Genomic DNA, 19443 nt, shown 5'->3' with positions numbered 1-19443 from the left:
CGTAACTAGGAGCGGACGGTCTGTCAAGATTTTGAGCGAGCTAAAAATGCCGAAGCGATGTGCATATGGATTGTGTAAATCTGATACCCGGCATCCTAAAGGTTTGGACGGAGGGGTGGAATTTAAAACCTAAAACTCAAGGGGAGAAATGCTGAATGTGGATCAAGCAGTGTGGAAGGCCTTGTTCACAACTAAATGTCGACAGGAGCAACAAAAACACCTAAGTTTGCTCACATTAGCATGCTAATGTTAACTAGCTAGCTAACTCAGCACATCCTTGCTTGGAAATAATGACGGTTCTTTTGGTCATAATGCATATTTACGGAAACCCTAAGGGGACACGGAGCAAAAATTAAATAAATAAAGTGAAACTATCGCGCGCACACATGAAACTATCGCGTGTGCACGTGAGACTACCACCTTTAGTTTCACGTGCCCGCGCAAAAGTTTCACGTGAGCACGCAAAACTAAACTTTTTTATGTACTTTTACTCCAATGTAACCTTAGGGGCTCGGTACATATTTGAGTCTTGTGGAATAAAAACAAAACAATTAGCCTGACCACTTTGCAATGATAACATTTTCCCTCTTATAGAACTAACCCCGGGAGACCCGAAATCAGATTGGGGTACTCAGGGGTAGGCCATCCATTAACAAAACGTTCAAATATTTTTTAAAGAATGTCAGTCAGCTTCTGTCTTGCCTTTCATTATCTTGTTTTACGTTCAAATAAATGCATTATGAGCAAAGAACCGTCATTATTTCCAAGCACTGATGTGCTGAGTTAGCTAGCTTGCTAACTTTAAGCAAACGTAGGTGTTTTTGTTAATCCTTTCGACATTTGGTTGTGAATAAGGCCTTCCACACTACTTTATCCACGTCTGCATTTCTCCCCTTGAGGTTTAGGTTTCGGGAAGGGGATTGACCAAACTTGTATCAGATTTGATCAGGTATCAGATTTACACTATCCATACGCACAACGCTTCGGCATGTTTCCCTCGCTCGAAAGCTTGACAGACCTCCCGTGCCTAGTTATGGTTGCTAAACCACGATTGGCCTGTGGTGGTTTTCGGGCGTGGCTTAGCGAAGGGTCAATTAAGAGAAAACGCTTCCCTGCCAATGACGAGTTTTTACAGCAATCCATATTTTATGTAGCCTGGCTCCGCCCTCCTACGTGCTTCCGCTTAATTTTCATTTCGCTTCAGTACTACGTCTGGGACTGCTGTATATAGAGTTTCGTTTTCTCCTGCAAAAATCTGCAGGTCCAATCAGCGAACAGAGGGGGTTGGCTAAGAACGATGACGTTGAGGTTGTGCGTCAGTTTGAGTTGTAGTTCAGTAATGGCAGCGGAGAAAGACGTGAGAAAAGTTATACAGTCCGTTGTTGCAAAACTGCCGAATATACAGAAGTTAAAGCTGGAGCAAGAACCAGGTTTGCTAAGTTTTGTTGGTCTGATTATTCTGACTTTTTGTTTCCGGCCGGTTTCAGCGCATGATATACGTCAAGACCACACGTTAGTGATCGCCTATGGCAGATCCTGAGTGACTCTGGCCAGATCCAATAGTTTTAAACTTCAACAGAGGGCCCGCCTTAACGGAAGTAATGCTTTGCAATGGAGCTTGGCCAAACTCTCTGTACAAATGAAATGAATGTACGAGAGTCTGGTTGGACCAGGCTATATTTTATGCACTTTCCCAACTTATAAAACACTGAAGCCTCCACTGATCCAAATATAGTAAAACGTTGTGCATGTTTTGATCATCGCTCTGAATCTGATCTCTTACAAAAGTCCTTAACAAAAATGCTATTTTCTCAGCTTTTTGCAAAAATGTGGTATTTTTTAAAAACCTACCCATTTATGAGAGTTGATAAAAAAAGAACAAATGAAGATAGGATTAAACTTTTTGTTTGAAAGCAGAGGGTCTGTTCTTTCATTTGATATATTGTATGTTTAAATATTTAAAGAAGACATTTTTCTGGAAGGCATTAAACTTTTTTGAAAATCATAAAAAATGTGGTGCTGACTGTCAACTTAAAAAAACGCTGGCAGTAAAAGAGTTTATATAGGCATTAGATAGACAGCATTGTATTGACGTTCTTGTACTGCCAGATTAAAATGTCACAAGAATTTATGGAGGTTTTATTATATATTAACGTTTTGGTTTAATAAAGCCATGTTTTTACTTGGTTTTGATGCTTTATTTGAACCAATTATTAATGTATCAACATTATTATTATATGTAATTTTAAAGGTTATTGCTTACTTAACATAAGGTATATTTTTTATTATTACAAAAAAAAATTACTTCATTATCAATAGGATAATGTAGGAACAGTGCTCGATTAGTTGTACTTAGAAAATTTCAAAATTATGTGATTTCAGTTTCCTTTTCATATTTTTTTATTGACGCTCTCTTAAAAAAATGTAAAATCTAATCTCGTTCTTGTTAACCCAATCTTGTGTCTCGTTTGGTAAAGTAAGTGTTTTGTCACAACCCTACTGGTTATATAGTCTTAAATTATTAATGTTTAGATCAGATTTGAGTGTCAGAACGTTGTGTAATAACTACTAATACATCATTATATCTATTCATAATTTTAAAAGCTTGATGCATGATCTCTGACATTTGAAATCACCTAAACAAACACACCCTACCCCAATAAAATCTGGACCTTCTTTTGATACACCCGCCCCACACATAAGCAACCCAGGCAACAATGTCAGTTAGCAGACATGCCCCTTACTGCTGATTGTCTACAAGTGTGTTTTGGTACTCGGCCCGACTCCCTTTTCCAAAGTGTTTTTCAAAAATCATGCACCCCGCCTTTACGTGATCAGCTTTAACCAGTGGTTCTCAAACGTTTTCCATGTGCGGCCCCCCTTGTGTAGGATGCATTCCTTCACGCCCACCCCCCAAAGAAAATTTATGACAAAAACTGTTCTAAAATTTAACATTTTAATTAAACAAAACTTATTAAGTTATTCAAAGTAGTGCTGTTGGTTAGTAGCCTTATTTTTTTGGTTTAATTACACAGAATTCATGATAAATGAATGTATTTTATAAAATGTCATAAAACTGGGCCCCCCCTGGCACCATCTCGCGGCCCCCCTGGGGGCCCCGGACCCCAGTTCGAGAACCACTGGCTTAAACAATATCTCCTTTTGGTAAATTACTCCAATGTTTGCTTTAGTGTTACAAAACTCTCAGAATGTAAAAAATTTTTGCCAATAGTGCATAACTTTAATTAAAAGTTTAAAAAGATGGCTAGTTAATCTGCAAAAGTAATTTGCTTTTGCCAAAGTCACTATCTTCTGAAACTAAGACTCCTTAATTAGACACTTTGTAATTTTTGATAAGCTGCAGATCCATAGCTTTTAAACTAATACTACAAAAAACTGTAATGCAGCTTACAATGATTAAACCTTTGGATAACTTTCAAAAATTGAACTTTAAATCTCTTAAAAGCCATTGTCGATTAAAGGCACAGAATGCCTATAAATGAGACCACGCTAGGGCTGCTCTATTATGGGCAAAATCATAATCACGATTTTTTACATGATTACTCAATGACTTTGAAAACATGCTTTTATTTAACCTTTTTATTGAGCAAGTGTTGCAATGGGATACACATGTCAAGCAGTGGTGCCTCTAGAAATGCCTTACACACTCATCAGGCATGCGATATATATTTTAATCGCACAATAAAGGTTTTACCGCCATTATTTTGTTTTTGTAATGGTTTGAAACAAAATCTACATTTAAATTAAAAACAATTAATTGCACAGCCCCAGACCACGTCCACTCACCTTCCACATACATTTCAGCAAACCCATGGATAATAATTCACAGACAGAGAGAATTTCTAACTGGCCAGTTTCATGGTTGAGCACAAAAGCACACATGCTTCTCCCCTGACACTTTTTGTTGTTATTTCCATAGCCTAGGGCTGTCACAGAGACATGCTTGATTCCCCAGGACAGCCATTTCAGTGATATCTGTCAGGTAGGAGGAAAATTGTATGTGTTTTATTCACATACAAAAATCCCCTTAAAGAAACATGCATAGAGGTTGCAAAGAATAATTCAAAAAACAGACTTTCAAGCTCAGTGTGTTAAGCTTATAAATAACCATAAGTGCATAATGTATGATAAATAATCCCTGTATACTAAACAAATAAATGTTTAGCATTGATCACTCACCTTTTTTCTCCCTTGTACCACTCAAAGGCTGGAGATGGGACAGCTGCTGCCTCACATCTCAGCAGGGCCATCTGACCGGGTCGGACCCCGTGACTCTTCATCTCGTGAATTGCTGGAGGAACTGCGGAAAGAAAATAAAAAACTAACATCACAGAGGAGACGAGGGAAACACGGGGAAAGTGAACTAATCTTCTAAGCCTTCATAAAAAACTCAAATTCAGTGTTTTCATTTTGCATTGAATGTAAGAGGTAGAAATGAATTAGCAAGATGATTCAGAGTGGTCAACACGTGTAAATCTTATGGGTGCAATGCTGAGAAAATCCATTCATCCCAAGGGTTAGAGAAATGAAATGAATGCTCAGTGATGAATTGTTTAATGGCTGTTCAAAGGCTGGGGAGCCGAGGAAGGTTCTCTGAATATATGTGCATGCGAAATGAGGGCTCTTTTCGTGTTCGAGAATGCGGTGTAAATCTCCTCGCCGGAGTGAGTGAGCTTTAAATACAGGCCATTCGTCAAAATGCAACAACATTATAAAGAAGGTATTGATAAAAAATAATAATAGGCTACTTTTATCACACATATTAGAAAAATGATACAGGAATACAAAAACAGAATTATAAGGTACTGTATACAATCCTTAAATAGTGCATACAAATACATACAAATAGTGCTATGAAATAAAACCGTACTTAACATACTTTACACACAAATACGGCAAGCATGCTTAGAAAAACTTCAACAAGAATATATATAAATATATAAACAGAAAATAACTCCCTTCGAGCAGGTGATCCACTTATGTCTTTCTAGCTAGCGTTAAATTACTTGCAATGTCTGAATTTGAGTGGGGGACATTTATATTCCAGACAACTCGGTCTTTGAAAATCACCTGCAAGTTATTGAGGTCTGTGTTCAGACTATTTTTTCCTGATTGAATTTCTGACATTCTCTTCCATAACCTCAGAGTTGAAGGTATGAAGTTCCTAAGGCCTTCACTTGTAATACGTTTCATGTTATTTGAAGGCTCAAAAGAAATTTTCACTATTGTGTTGAGAACAGTAACATTTCCTGATTTTAAAAACAATGTTCTCTTTCAAGCTAATGTATGAAAAATAGATATGACACATGGAATTTTAAGAGATGTTTTCAGCTGAAGGAAATTAAAGGTAGGGGAGAGCGGTAGAGGAACGCTTTTTGGTTTTGGCTCAATCATTCAAAAAATATTTGAGTTTGTTTAATTATATTTTTACACAAGCAACACACACATCTCTGCTACAAACGAACATTTGAAGTTTGTTTCTACTTAACATTCTTGGACAATTACACCAAACGTGACAGAAGTGCAAACGTTACAACTTACCCCATTGTAACAGGCAGGGGGTTAGTTGTAACACTTTCTAAAATTAAGTTTGCAGGCAAATGTTTCAATACTATTTTGTCTATATACTTGAAGTGGATATTGTTTATATATCTGTCTATAATAGACAGGTATCCACACCACAGCCCTTTTCTAACAATAGTTCAATTATAAATAGATACAAATGTCTAAATATGTGAGAAAAAGCAGCACAATTATGACAAAAAATTTTTTTATATGTGACCCAGTCTGTAATAACCATACAGTTTCGAAATCAAATTCTGATATAATGAGCATCAAAGTCTGATTTTAGCCATTCATTTCATTATGATTTCAATCTTTGACATGACCTTATTCAATCAATATTAAAGATAAATTTGACACACAGATTTATTTTGTGGGCAGCCAGCAATCATTTGTGTGTAGCCTATTTAAAACAATGGCAAGAATTACGCTAACGTTAGCGGTTTTCATATCGTAAGTGCTGAGGGGTTTGTTGTAACACAGCGTTACAATTAACCTCGCTGGGTCAAAATATTTTCAGGCCCACCCAAAAAGTTGCTAAGAGGTGAAGAAATATTTCAAAACGATGCTATGTTTTAGTCAACAAGACACTGATTTATATGACATAGCATTTGATTTGGTATCTTACACCCAACTTAGAAACCGAAAAAAAATAGGATAAATAAATTGACTTGCATGCCATCAAAACACTTGTTCATCAATAACTCCCTGGAAAAACATTATATATTTCCAATAATTTGCGGGAGATCGTCTTTTGGCAGCGTAAGAAAATACCTGAAAAATAAAACGCTCAACCTTGTGCAACAATGTAAACAGTCCGTGTTACAACTAACATTTGATCATTTTGTCTTTTTTATAAGGGACTTGAAAACTGTAGGAAAAAATACTATGGAAGTCAATGGCGCCCCAGATCTGTTTGGTTAAAAACATTTCTCAAAATATCTTAATTTTTGTTTAGCAGAATAAAGACATTTATACAGATTTGAAGCGACAGTACAGTAAATAATGACGGAATTTAATTTTTTGGGAAAACCTTTGATGAGACCTCACTTGATTTTTCTTTTCTGCAGCATTTAAAAGATATCACAAAAACAAAAAATCCTTATGTTGTTAAAAACATGAGGAAGAGACATTAGTCATTGAAGATTAAAAAAATGCAACATTTAAAAAGTATGTGGCTATCAATCACTATAATCACTGTCTTAAGATATTTTGTTCTCTGATACGGCGTAGTTCATCATTCCTTCACCGCGCAATCTCTTGGGAAGGTATGAAAATAGCAAAGTGAGACATCAACACAGCTTGAATGCAGAGTTTTGGCATATGTTGAAAGGCTATCCGCCTTGGTGCAACAGAAGTCTGTTCCAAAACAGTATAGCTTGATGACTCTAATGCCTTGGCTGAATCGTGCATTTACAGTACAGAGACATCAGCCCATGAAAATGCCAAGGGACCATTACATAAGCTGAGCTGTAGCGACGCACGCCAGCATAAGATTTAGGGATAACATAAAATAAGAGATTAAAGGAACACATTGCTGAAGACAGAGGCGAGGACACAGGAAATCTAAGCTTATAATATATGTGTTTAGATAAGACAGCACAGAGAATTTAAAGGGCATACAGGTACTGTATCAAATATCCACAACATGTACAGTACCATACAGTATATGGGGCGAGACGATAATATAATTCGCAAACATTATCATGGAATTCCCATACAAACAGCTCCATATATTCTCCATCTACAGTCATGCTATAAAACTTGACTTTAGGCGTCAAAACCAATTTACAATACATGGAAACGCATTTAGATCCATCAGCCTGTGCGGAGCAAAAGATTTCGGCAATTCAAATCAGGTGTCGGGTGATATGAAGATATGTCAAGATTTGCGATGTTGCTAAAGTTCGGCTTTTAATGGAAAATGGAATTTTGAGTCTCATTCGCTTCACACATTTTGCCACCTGACATTTGTGTTGCCAGGAAGTCAAAATATTTAATATCTCCTCTGGACTGTTAATCAGTGTTAGTTTAAATAGATTTGGATGCTATAATGTGCCATTCGGAGGCAAATTCTTCGTGTATGGAGCCAACGTGAGCGAATCCAAGTGTGCAGTTGCTAGAAACATTTAGTAGTCTGTTATACGTTTGTGCCTGTTTGAAGTCTCCAGAACACCCCCATATTTGAAAAAATACAAATAATAATTCAGCAAAGGTGTTTTGCACGTAAAAACAGAGATTTGGAGAAACTGAAATCTGTTGTTGGTGAGATACGGTGTGTCATTCATCACTGAGATTTGCGCTGTATTGTAATCTATTGGCAGGCCTTGGCGGGTTGCCTAATAGCACAAGAGAAGCTGGCTCTGATATATATCCACACAGCTAACTTCTGGTATCTAACAAACCACTGCATCTGTCCAACTGAGGGATGATCCAGTTCATTATGAAACTGCATTAGCAGAAAGCATCTAGGGAGGAAAACAAAGCATTAGCCACAACTGCAACCACGATTCTTCACATTAATTAAAATCTTTCGAGTACACATACTGCAGTAATAAAGGGTCCGGGGGGATAAAAGTTATTTAATTTCCAACATGAAAATATTTTAAAGCCGGAAAAAATAAACCTATGAGCTTATCTAAAAAAAAAACTGCACACTTTTAGTTCTAAAATGGATCTTAGCAGCAATGTCATAGAAAAAGAACCTTTTAACCTAAACATAGTTCAGTTACAATATCAGAAAGCATGGTCAAAAATGCACCCTACTGTAGCTGTCACTGGGGCACTACCCTTTCAACAATTAGACCTTTGTACCTAATGAGTTCATTATAGTACCTCAGAATGGTACCTAAAGTCGCTTTTCCATTGTGTGATACCATGAGGCTAGGCTTGCTTTGGCTCGGTTTGCTTTTCTATCGCAGTCTAGTGCCGCTTCAGAGTAGGTAGGATTACAGACTTATCATTACAGTTGCGACGCATCTACTGCCGTGACATCATCATAATTGTGCACACAAACACAGGAGCAATGGAACATATCGATGCAATGGTGTTTTTGATTCTCGACATGTAAATGTTTTGCACCACTTAAAGGAGTTTGGGAACTTGTACAACATTACACAGATGACAGCATCACTTGGTTTGCTCGAAGGCGCACAAGGGTAAGCTAATCTTGCATATTGCATGACGCTGTTAGTAACCATTCTTTCAAAACCAATCAGTGATCTCCAGTGTTTACACGTCACGTTTTAGTATCAGTACAGCTTGCTTGGAACCTTTACCGAGGTGGTACAAAAAAGGTTCAGGTACTAGGTACACAGTGGAAAACCCCCAGAAGTAAGCTGTACCGGACCGTTCTGGGCCGTACTGTCTAACGAAAAGAGCACCATAATGAATTTGCATATAACGGCACTTTTCCATTGCATATTGTAGTACCCTACGGGTCAGTTTTAAATAGGGATGCACCGATACCGATACTGGTATCGGGTATCGGGCTCGATACCACATTTTCTAAAGTACTCGTACTCGTTAAAAGTCCCCCGATACCAGGGACCGATACCATGGTCTGAGAAATGTCTATGTTTGAGCGGCGTGTAAGGGGTTAATGCCTCTTGTGTTGTCCAAAGAGGCAGAGTTTACAACAAACTGGAAAACTAGTCCCTTGTTTTTTTGTTAAATTATATGACTAAAGCTGTTACCTGTAAATTTAAATCATGTTTTTTATTAAGTACTCGGTATCGGTATCGGCAAGTACTGAAATGCAAGTACTCGTACTCGTATTCCAAAAAAGTGGTATCGGTGCATCTCTAGTTTTAAATGAACCCTTTTTAAAGAGTACTGCCCTAGTGACAGCTAGGACCATTTCTGAATAATACAGTGAATAATATAAAGATTTGTCCGTTTAGTGCTCCAACCAAAAAGAGACCATAAGGGGCTGGACACACCAAAGCTTTTTTACACGCCTAAAAACGCCTAAAGGACACAGAATGTGCCAGCTTTCTACTTGAGCTGTGAGCCGGTTGGTTGTTGTGATACTGGTTGAATCTCTTTCAACTCTCGACGCTTAGCGCGGGAAAATGTGTAGGGTGGCCATTTGTGCCAGTTCCGCCGGACACGTCCCAAACATACGTCATCAAGGTTCTCACATTTCAGTTAAAAATACATTAGAAAATTAGTTTCATCTTTACCTTGAAATTTAACGGTTGCTTTTCTGAAATTAAACTTGAAATATTAACTCTTTCACCGCCAGCGTTTTTAAAAAAAGTTGCCGGCAGCGCCAGCGTTTTTCATGATTTTCACCAAAGTTTAATGCCTTCCAGAAAATGTTCTTCTTTAAATATATAAACATACAATATACCAAATGAAAGAACAGACCCTCTGCTTTCAAACAAAAAACCGTTTCATCCTACCTTTAGTGGTTCTTTTGCAATCAGCTTTTGAATATGGGTAGGTTTTTGCAAAAACACCATATTTTGAGCAAAAAGCAGAGATAATTCCATTTTTGTGACGGACTTTTCATAGAGATCCGATTCAGAGCGATCTTTAAAACACACACGGACATGCAGCAGCTTGCCATAGGGCAATACTTCCGGTTTTAAAAAGTTGCGGAAGGTGGATGCCACCTGGTGGATAATAGCGGTATTGCGGAAAGACGGAAAATCTCGTCATTGGCGGGGAAGCGTTTTCTCTTATCAATGGCGGGGAAAGAGTTAAACCTTGATGACGTATGCGGTTGACCAATGTGACTTCTGGAGAACGAACCCGAAAACATGTTCGGGACGTGTCCGGCGGAACTGGCACGAATGGCCACCCTAGTAACGTGGCTGCTTTCAGCGAGGAAAAAATCCGCCAGCTGCTGGCTGTTTTGAAAAAACGCAGCACTTCCATTGGAAACAATTGAAAACATGCACTGTCAACGAGAGTAAACGCTTTGGTGTGCACGCCCCCTAAGTTGTGATGTCATCCAGACAATGATTTCAAACCATTTTCATAGCTTTGAAAATTCAATTGCATTGGTTTCTCAAGGGTTTCCCATCATAGGACTGAACCAGGATCGGCTCATGCAAAACAGCAGGGTGAAAACCACGAAACCCTAAAATCCAAGTAATTTACATGCTTCATAACAAAAGATTGTAACTGTAAATCATTGGTGAGCTTCTAAGCTCCTACCAGATGGGAGGTTCTGAAAATAGCAATGTTGGCATGAAAAATAGATGCTGTGGGGCTTGCCGTTTGACAAATTTGCCAGTGGCGGCTTGATCACAATGGCAAATTAAAATGACAAGGAGGAGATTATGTTTTGAGAATACCTGCAAACACGGTAGCTCACAAATCGGTGAACACATCAATATATGCCAACGGGTTTCCCTTGGGTTCACCGTCTTGATGCTTCTTGTATGCACAAATTTGACACAGCCAGAAAGGCAAGTTAATTAATCTAAGATTGATTGCTGTGGAATGCCATGGATTTATTGTTGGGATAACTTAATCTCTTAAGGAATAAACAGGAACACTAGTTTGAGTTAATATCAAAATCTTAAGTCTTTACTTTTAAAGTTCAATGATCTTGATTCCCATGTGGATATACACAAAACATGAACATCTCTTGACCAAATATAATTGATTTGTCACATATTACAAAGAGGTTTTAGAGGAAGGGATGATTTATATTGGCTTCATACCGTTATCCCTCCCAACATGTATAACATGTTATTTTAATTAAAAGATCAATTAATAATCCACCTCTTCAGCCAGAGCCTAAAATGAGTTTTCTTCACAATTACGAAATGGACTCATCAGTCCATGACTTATCAGCTTACAAACTAAGAGACCATTCCAATTGCTGTCTTTACCTCATTGTCTTATTCTGTTCGCCAGCTCTGGGCATAGCGGCCAAGATTTATTAATTCATTAAGTTTTCCATTTTAAATTCAAGAATAACATCATGTTCTTTCTCTAACCCATCCAATCCTTATAAATAACACTCACGGCTAAGGGAACATAGGCTTTGTGCATCCCACAGAGAATACGTACCGTGGGGAAAAGTATTTAGTTGAAATGAAACCATTAACCACGGTGTCACAAATCTATGTAAATAGACAAACTGGCTTTTAGCGAGTCAAGCTGAAGAATAAGCGCCATACTGAAGATGGACAATCTCAACAATCAGCTACTTGTTCATAAGATCTTATAATGTCAGTGAGTCACAATTCACACAGACACTTATGAAAACGTATAACAGTCTTTTGTTAGTATTTGCGTCAGAGATAACAAAAAACTCGCCGTTTGAGAATATAAGCAGTTAAATCAATCAAAGCCTGTCATTACTTAGGAAACATGCATTTGCATCACGGCCAATGAGAAACAAAGCAGTGTGTGTGTGCTCGAGGCATCCCAGACCTGCATTAAAAGATGGAACTTAACCCCAGGACTATTACTTTGTGGTTATTGAGAATTATGTCACGCATAATGTCTTTAATTGATTTCAAAAGACTATTGTGAGCATAGCCATGGACAATTGCTGAGATTGACTTCTTTTGGCCGGGATCCAACAAGGTTTCCACTGAAGTACAATTACGCTAAATGCCATCCAAAGACCTGCCCTGTATCCTTCTTATCCAATCTTGCGGACATAGGCGTTCTTTCATTGCTTGACAACATACAGGAATTCTCTGAAATGGGCATTGTTGACTGGGAAACGTGCCACGGTTTAAAATCATACAGAAATGATGGGTCACCACTGGACTACTTTCATTTTTTCCTTTGGTAAATCTTAGTGTTCTGTAAATCGGATTGTGTTTAACACTTGGTTGGCTACAGTGTAACCTGATGAATATAGCTGTGCTGGTTGAACATTTGTTCAATCTGTCTATTATGGGATCTAATCATTAGAGTAAAATGTCAAGCCAATAACGGATTGAAGTATTTAATTGCATACAAAAGCCAAGGTGAATACAAATAAAGACAGCCCAGATGACCAATAACACGCTCTGTTATGCCGCTAACAGCTATGACGGAGAAAGAATATAAAGTAAATGGGAACTGTAGTGTTATGATTTAAAGCGAATGAGAAATTGTGTTATGTTGCTGTCAGCAAATTCAACGGAAATGGCATTTTACAAACTAATATGTGAAGCAGGTTTAATTGAAAATGTCAGTAATAATAGAGAGACACAATTCGTTGATGTTGTGACACCGCCTTTGTAAATGAGACACACCGATAGTCAAATAAAGTGCAAAATGTCAGCTTTAATTTGATGCTATACGTATCCATAAACCCTTAAACCTTGTAGGAATTACAGCAGTTAATATACACAGGCTGTCCATTTAGTAGACCAAAAGAACAGAACAAATCGATAAACTTAATGAGGTCATCTTAATCCGAACCCGGTAGAAAATCCTCTGGATTCGACGAGGGCCTGATATCTCTAGCCTATAGGACCCTGGGAATGTCATAGCCAGATTTTGTTTGTTTTGAGCAGGTAAAAAGCCACAATCAATTATATCGAGCAAATGAATGACTTACTCAAAAGGATTCAGGTTGGGTCACCGAGTTGGTCCATAAACAATATTCTACTGTTTGGCCCTGAAAGCTCCTTGGTCGCATTAGCAGCATTTATCTTCATTACAATTCACATTACATTAGGAAGCAGTCCCGTCGCTAACGTCCAGAGAGACAGAATTAGCTACCCATGCCTTGGGGCATAACACGTATCTATGTATGCTTTGGATCACAAGCACTTCTTTCCTCATTCTGTTTCAAACCGGCGATGTGGACGTACCGTCTTTGTCTCTGATCGGTTTATTCTGATGGTGACAACATGCTTAATAGAAACTGACAATACTTTGGTGGTGTTCATGTTGAGAAACAGCCTCAAAATGCAAAGTCTGGACTTTCTGATGAAGGCAGGCATTCGACGGCACACAGTTAGCCTGAAACACCTGAAAAGCCAATATAAAAAAGGGCCGTAATTGCATCATAGTTCACATATCGTGTGAATAGCCTCGAATTAAAGCTGGAGTTTAAGTTGCACTATAACTCCTCTGTCAATGATTGTGTTTACACAGACTGCAATATTGGACTATTGCACCTATTAGGACAATAACCTGAAGAGGAAACTGCCATGCAAACAATCTTATTTGATATTTTAAATAATCACCAACATGAGACATTTTTAAAATTACAGTTTTAGTCATATTACTGAGAACATACCGTTAATCTAACCCTGATAGCACATAAAAGCACATTAACTTTTCAGGCTCGATATTACAAAGCCATAAACGATGAATATATATATGTTACTAATTGCTCTTATGCAGCTACCCAGCTTAAATCAACACCATCAACTTACATAACACAACAACACCAATTTCTCTCTGACTACACATTCCTTTCCAAAAAAAACAACAACACAGGGGGTTTCAAGGAAGGTAAGGAAGGTATTTTTTTCATAATTTGCAGAACAAAGTGGTTGTTCCAGGACACATTAACTCAAAATATGTCTTGACAAAATGGCATGAGATAAAGGCATTACATTGCTGCCGGAAAGCTCCAGCAGAATTGTTTTGCATAAACATTCGAACATCTGCCGAGTTACATGACATCACGTAATCCGTCATATTTGTTTATTTATTTTCCATGTTTTCAGTGGCGGCACTCGAATGGTGCTTGTGTGAAGGTGGAACTTAAAATTAAACATCTGGTGCGAATTCCAGCAGGAAAATAAGGCGAAGCGGGCACATGCGAGCATCACAAAAGACAGACAGTGTTTCATTTACTGTAGTTTCATCCACCTTCAAATCAGAACAGTCACAGTCAATTTAAAATGCAAATGTTGTTGTAAAGCAATCAGTAACAAGTTAAGATTAGATATGAGAATTGTATGCGGAAGGTTTTGTGAGTTGATGTCTGGAAACAAATATTAAGATTTGGTAATGTTTGCAAGTGGTAGGATTTAAAGGAATAGTAAGCTCAAAATGAACAATTCTGTTATTTTTATTTACCTTTAACTCCTTGTTTTTTGATGAACTATTATTTTAAGCTTTCAGGTATTTCATCAAGTGCTTGAACAACAGTAGAGGAGAGCGGGGCACAACCTAACGCTTTTTGGTCTTGGCTCAATCATTCAAAAAATATTTGAGTTTGTTTAATTATATTTTTTCACAAGCAACACACACATCACATACAAATTAACATTTGAAGTTTGTTTCTAGTACTTGCCATTCTTGGACAAATACACCAAACGTGATAGAAGTGCAAACGTTACAACTTACCCCATAGGTGGGGTTAATTGTAACAGGCAGGGGGGTAGTTGTAACACTTGCAAAAAATTAAGTTTGCAGGCAAATATTTCAATACTATTTTGTCTATATACTTGAAGTGGATATTGTTTATATATCTGTCTAAAATAGACAGGTATCCACAATGTATTCATTCATCCAGCCCTTTTCTAACAATAGTTCAATTATAAATGGATACAAATGTCTTAATATGTGAGAAAAAGCAGCACACTTATGACAAAACATTTTTTTTATATGTGACCCAGTCTGTTAAAAACATTCTACAGTTTCAAAATCAAATTCTGAGATAATGAGCATCAAAGTCTGATTTTAGCCATTCATTTCATTATGATTTCAATCTTTGACGTGACCTAATTCAATCAATATTAAAGATATGAACAAAAATACATTTGACACAAGATTTTTTTTTAAAGACAGCCAGCCATTTTGTTGGCAGCCAGCAATTATTCATGTGTAGCCTATTTAAAACAACGTCAAGAATTACGCTAACGTTAGCGGTTTTCATATTTTAAGTGCTGAGGGGTTAGTTGTAACACAGCGTTACAATTAACCCCGTTGGGTCAAAATATTTTCAAGCCCACCAAAAAAGTTGCTAAGAGCTGCAGACATTTGAAAACGATGCTATGTTAGTCAACAAGACACTGATTAATATGACATAACATTGGATTTGGTATCTTACACACAGAAACAAAACAAAAAAACATATGATGAAAAAATTTACTTTGCCACCGAAACACTTGTTCATCAATAACTCTCTGGAAAAACATTATACGTTTACAATAATTTATGGGAGATCGTCTTTTGGCAGCGTAAAAAAATACCAAAAAAACAAAACGCTCAACCTTGTGCAACAATGTAAACAGTCCGTGTTACAACTAACCCCGCGTGCGTTACGTTAAGCCCCGCGCACCCCTACACCAAAAAAGTGGTCATTGAAAGTTAAATTCTAGCACTGTTTACTCGAAATCAATATGAGGTCATGGAAGTAAATTTAGACCGAATTTTGTTTGGGTTTTTTTTACACCGTGTCCTAACCAGATATGATTCCAGCAATGGGCAATTTGTCTGTTTATATGTGAAAAAGTCGGGACTCAATCAATCACAAAACACACCCAGTAAAAACTGTTATTCTCTGTTTGTGCACCCTATACAGTAGCAATGCAGCTGAAGAGCGCAAACACATACATATTCTGTACGCATCACTCCAATTTATACATCTTTCCTTTTGAAACTTGAGGAAATTGATATATATTTCTGCTTTTAAACATCTATAATCAGTCTCTTTTCATCCATGTTTAATGATTAAATATGAATAATGTGCAGAACCTTCATTAAATGAGATCTCTGTGTAGGTGGAGCAGTCAGTCGCGAAATTGCAGCAATAGAAACCGTTCCTAAAGCCCTGTGTGTCCCCCGTTTCTTTCAATGAGATCATTATGAGGCGTTCCTAATTCTGGTTGTCATAAACAACCGAGCATTGTCCACTGGAGCAATTGGTGAGAGATGGATGGGGTGAGCGCCACTCCTCCAATCTCATTGGTAGACACTTCCAAAAGTGGCTCATGTAATTTCTAGACCTTGAGGCTGTTTACATCTGGTATTAAGATGTGGTTTGTTCAATCGAATCACAAGTGGACGATGCTAAATACACATGTAAACGTGGTGTGAAACGTTTTGAGCTCGTCCACTTTCGACAACATTCAAAGGATGTGGAAAACGCACTTGAACATTGCTTGTGTGGTGTAGATACGCATGTGGTCGAATGTCTTTGAGCAGCCACAAAAGACCACCTTCTCTCCGCCTACTGATCTAATGTGAGGTACCGAACACGTTTTTACGTCGGATCTGACATCTACCACAAGCCCAAAGTATTTAGCGCATTCTTTAGACTATCTTTAGACATAAAACTAATGCGTCTGCATTCCGGCTTTTTCATGTTTTTTTTTTCTTTTTGTGAAAGTTGCACAAGCTATTTATCAATTGCTCTGAATTATCAGAAAAAGCTCTTATACAGGTGCATCTCAATAAATTAGAATGTCGTGGAAAAGTTCATTTATTTCAGTAATTCAACTCAAATTGTGGAACTCATGTATTAAATAACTTCAGTGTACACAGACTGAAGTACTTTAAGTCTTTGGTTCTTTTAATTGCGATGAATTTTAGCTCACATTCAACAAAAACCCAACAATTTACTATCTCAGCAAATTAGAATACTTCATAAGTAATTTTTTTTTACTGAATTGTTGGCCTTCTGGAAAGTATGTTCATTTACTGTAAATGTACTCAATACTTGGAAGGGGCTTCTTTTGCTTTAATTACTGCCTCCAGTTTGAAGTGGCATGAAGGCGATCATTCTATGGAATGCCCAGGTTTCTTTAAAAGTGGCCTTCAGCTCATTTTTGAGGTGTTGTTGTAGAAATATCCATATTTAAAACTTTAAATAAATACCTTTCGGTAGCGCCGCCATCTTAGTCGCGTCCGCATTCAGGATGAGAGCTTACGCAGCCTACGGAGGCTACTCTGCTGCTGCTCTGTGCCCCCGCCCTCCGAATTTTTCATACGTCACTAAGAAAAGTGCGTACACTACGCTAATACTCTCTCCTGAATACAGAGGAGTCTAAGATGGCGGCGCTACCGGAAGGTATTTATTTTCGTTAATAAAGTTTTAAATATGGATATTTCTACAACAACACCGTGCGGATTACCCTCAGAAGACTTTTGTTTATCATCCTGGAGCCGTTTGGATTTATTTTGTGAAGGATGGACGCACTTTTTTTGGACTTGAAGGTCGTGGACCCCGTAACATTACATTTAATCAACTGAAAGATCTAAAACATTTTCTAAAATATCCAAAATGTGTTTGTCTGAAAAACAATGGACATATGCAACTCGGACAGCTTGGGGGTGAGTAAATCATGGGTTTAATATCATTTTTGGCCGAACTATCCCTTTAACACTGGACTATGAGCTTCTCCACTCTTACTCCAGACTTTAGTTCCTTGATTTCCAAATGAAATACAAAACTTGCTCTGATCTAAAAAGAGGACTTTGGACGACTGGCCAACAGTCCAGTTCTTCTTCTCCTTAGCCCAGGTAAGACACATCTGATGTTGTCTGTGATTCAGGAGTAGCTTAACAAGAAGAATACGACAACTGTAGCCAAATTCCTTGACACATCTGTTTGTGGTGGCTGTTGATGCCTTGACCCCAGCATCAGTCCATTCCTTGTGAAGTTCACCCAAATTCTTGAATCAATTTTGACCAAAACAGCTCTCAAAGCTGAAATTCTCTCGGTTGGTTGTGCATCTTTTTCTTCCACTCAACTTTCTGTTAACATGCTTGGATACAGCACTCTGTACACACAGCCAGCTTCTTTGGCAATGAATGTTTGTGGCTTACCCTCTTTGTGAAGGGTGTCAATGATTGTCTTCTGGGCAACTGTCTGATCAGCAGTCTTTCCAATGATTGTGTAGCCTAGTAAATCAAACTGAGAGACAATTTTCAAGGCTCATGAAACCTTTGCAGGTGTTTTGAGTTGATTAGCTGCTTGGCATGTCACCATATTCTAATTTGCTGAGATAAAGTAGTGAAAAAGTGGGTTTTTGTTAAATGTGAGCCAAAATCATCACAATTAAAAGAAGCAAAGAATTAAAAGTACTTGCATTGAATTGATTTGATACACAAGTTCCACAAATTGAGTTAAATTACTGAAATAAATGAACTTTTCCTTGACATTCTAATTTATTGAGATGCACCTGTTTGTATGTTTACTAAAAACATAATCAGCAGACATAATATTAGTATGCGTCAATTTAAAACCATAATTTTTCCCACTCGTGTTTAAATGAAAACAGAGGGACTCGCCCACAGACCATCCCCTCAAAATAATCAGGACAGAAGTGGTCTAAGGGTGTTTTCACACCTGCCTTGTTTAGTTCGGTTGAATCGTACCAGAGTTCGATGGCTCAATTGGTGCAGTTCGTTTGGGCAGGTGAGAATGCAGCAATTGAACTCTGGTGCACACCAAAAGCGGACCAAACAAGCGGACCGAGACCACCTTGAAGAGGTGGTCTTGGTACGCTTTCAAACAAACTCCGGAGCGGTTCGTTTGTGGTGAGAACACGATCCGAGAACTAACCGACCTAACTGCAAAAGTACTGCGCATTTTGGACTAAACCTGCAGTCCATTATCGGATAAGGAAATGTTTGTTTACAGTTTCTATTAGCAATATTAGCACAATGACAGATCGCGGACATACATGGAGTTGCGAGGAGGTGCGGGCGGAGCCTCAGAAATTTGGTGTCTTCGCCGTTTGTAGTGCATTAAAACGTTGTTTTTAAGCCGCGTCCGCAATTCATTCTGGAAATAAACAGTTTGTCTAGAGTGCTGAATAGAAACTATGTATAACAACCACGGAGACATAATTACAGCGCTTAGCCGTCTGTTTCCATGGTGTCTACTGCATTTTCCTTCTTTTTGTTTACTTCCGAAGTTCCGTTGGAATTTCAGGCACGTTGATTCTGACCAATCGAGAAGCAGTTTAGGAAATACGTTCAAATACA

At 38.0% G+C, this 19443-nt stretch overlaps 1 protein-coding gene across 4 annotated transcripts in view; it reads right to left on the bottom strand.

Moving 5' to 3' along the window:
• Window positions 1-19443, bottom strand: part of negr1 (neuronal growth regulator 1) — a 162081-nt gene that overhangs the window by 59095 nt on the left and 83543 nt on the right. For all 4 annotated transcript variants that reach the window (XM_065272597.2, XM_065272598.2, XM_065272600.2 and 1 more), the window contains exon 5: window positions 4201-4321. In XM_065272597.2, the coding sequence (XP_065128669.1) occupies window positions 4201-4321 (121 nt within the window). The remainder of the gene's footprint in view (window positions 1-4200; window positions 4322-19443) is intronic.

The sequence above is a fragment of the Paramisgurnus dabryanus genome, chromosome 7 (genome assembly GCF_030506205.2).
Source record: "Paramisgurnus dabryanus chromosome 7, PD_genome_1.1, whole genome shotgun sequence".
NCBI lineage: Eukaryota > Metazoa > Chordata > Actinopteri > Cypriniformes > Cobitidae > Paramisgurnus > Paramisgurnus dabryanus.
This window is presented reverse-complemented; position numbering and strand designations above follow the sequence as displayed.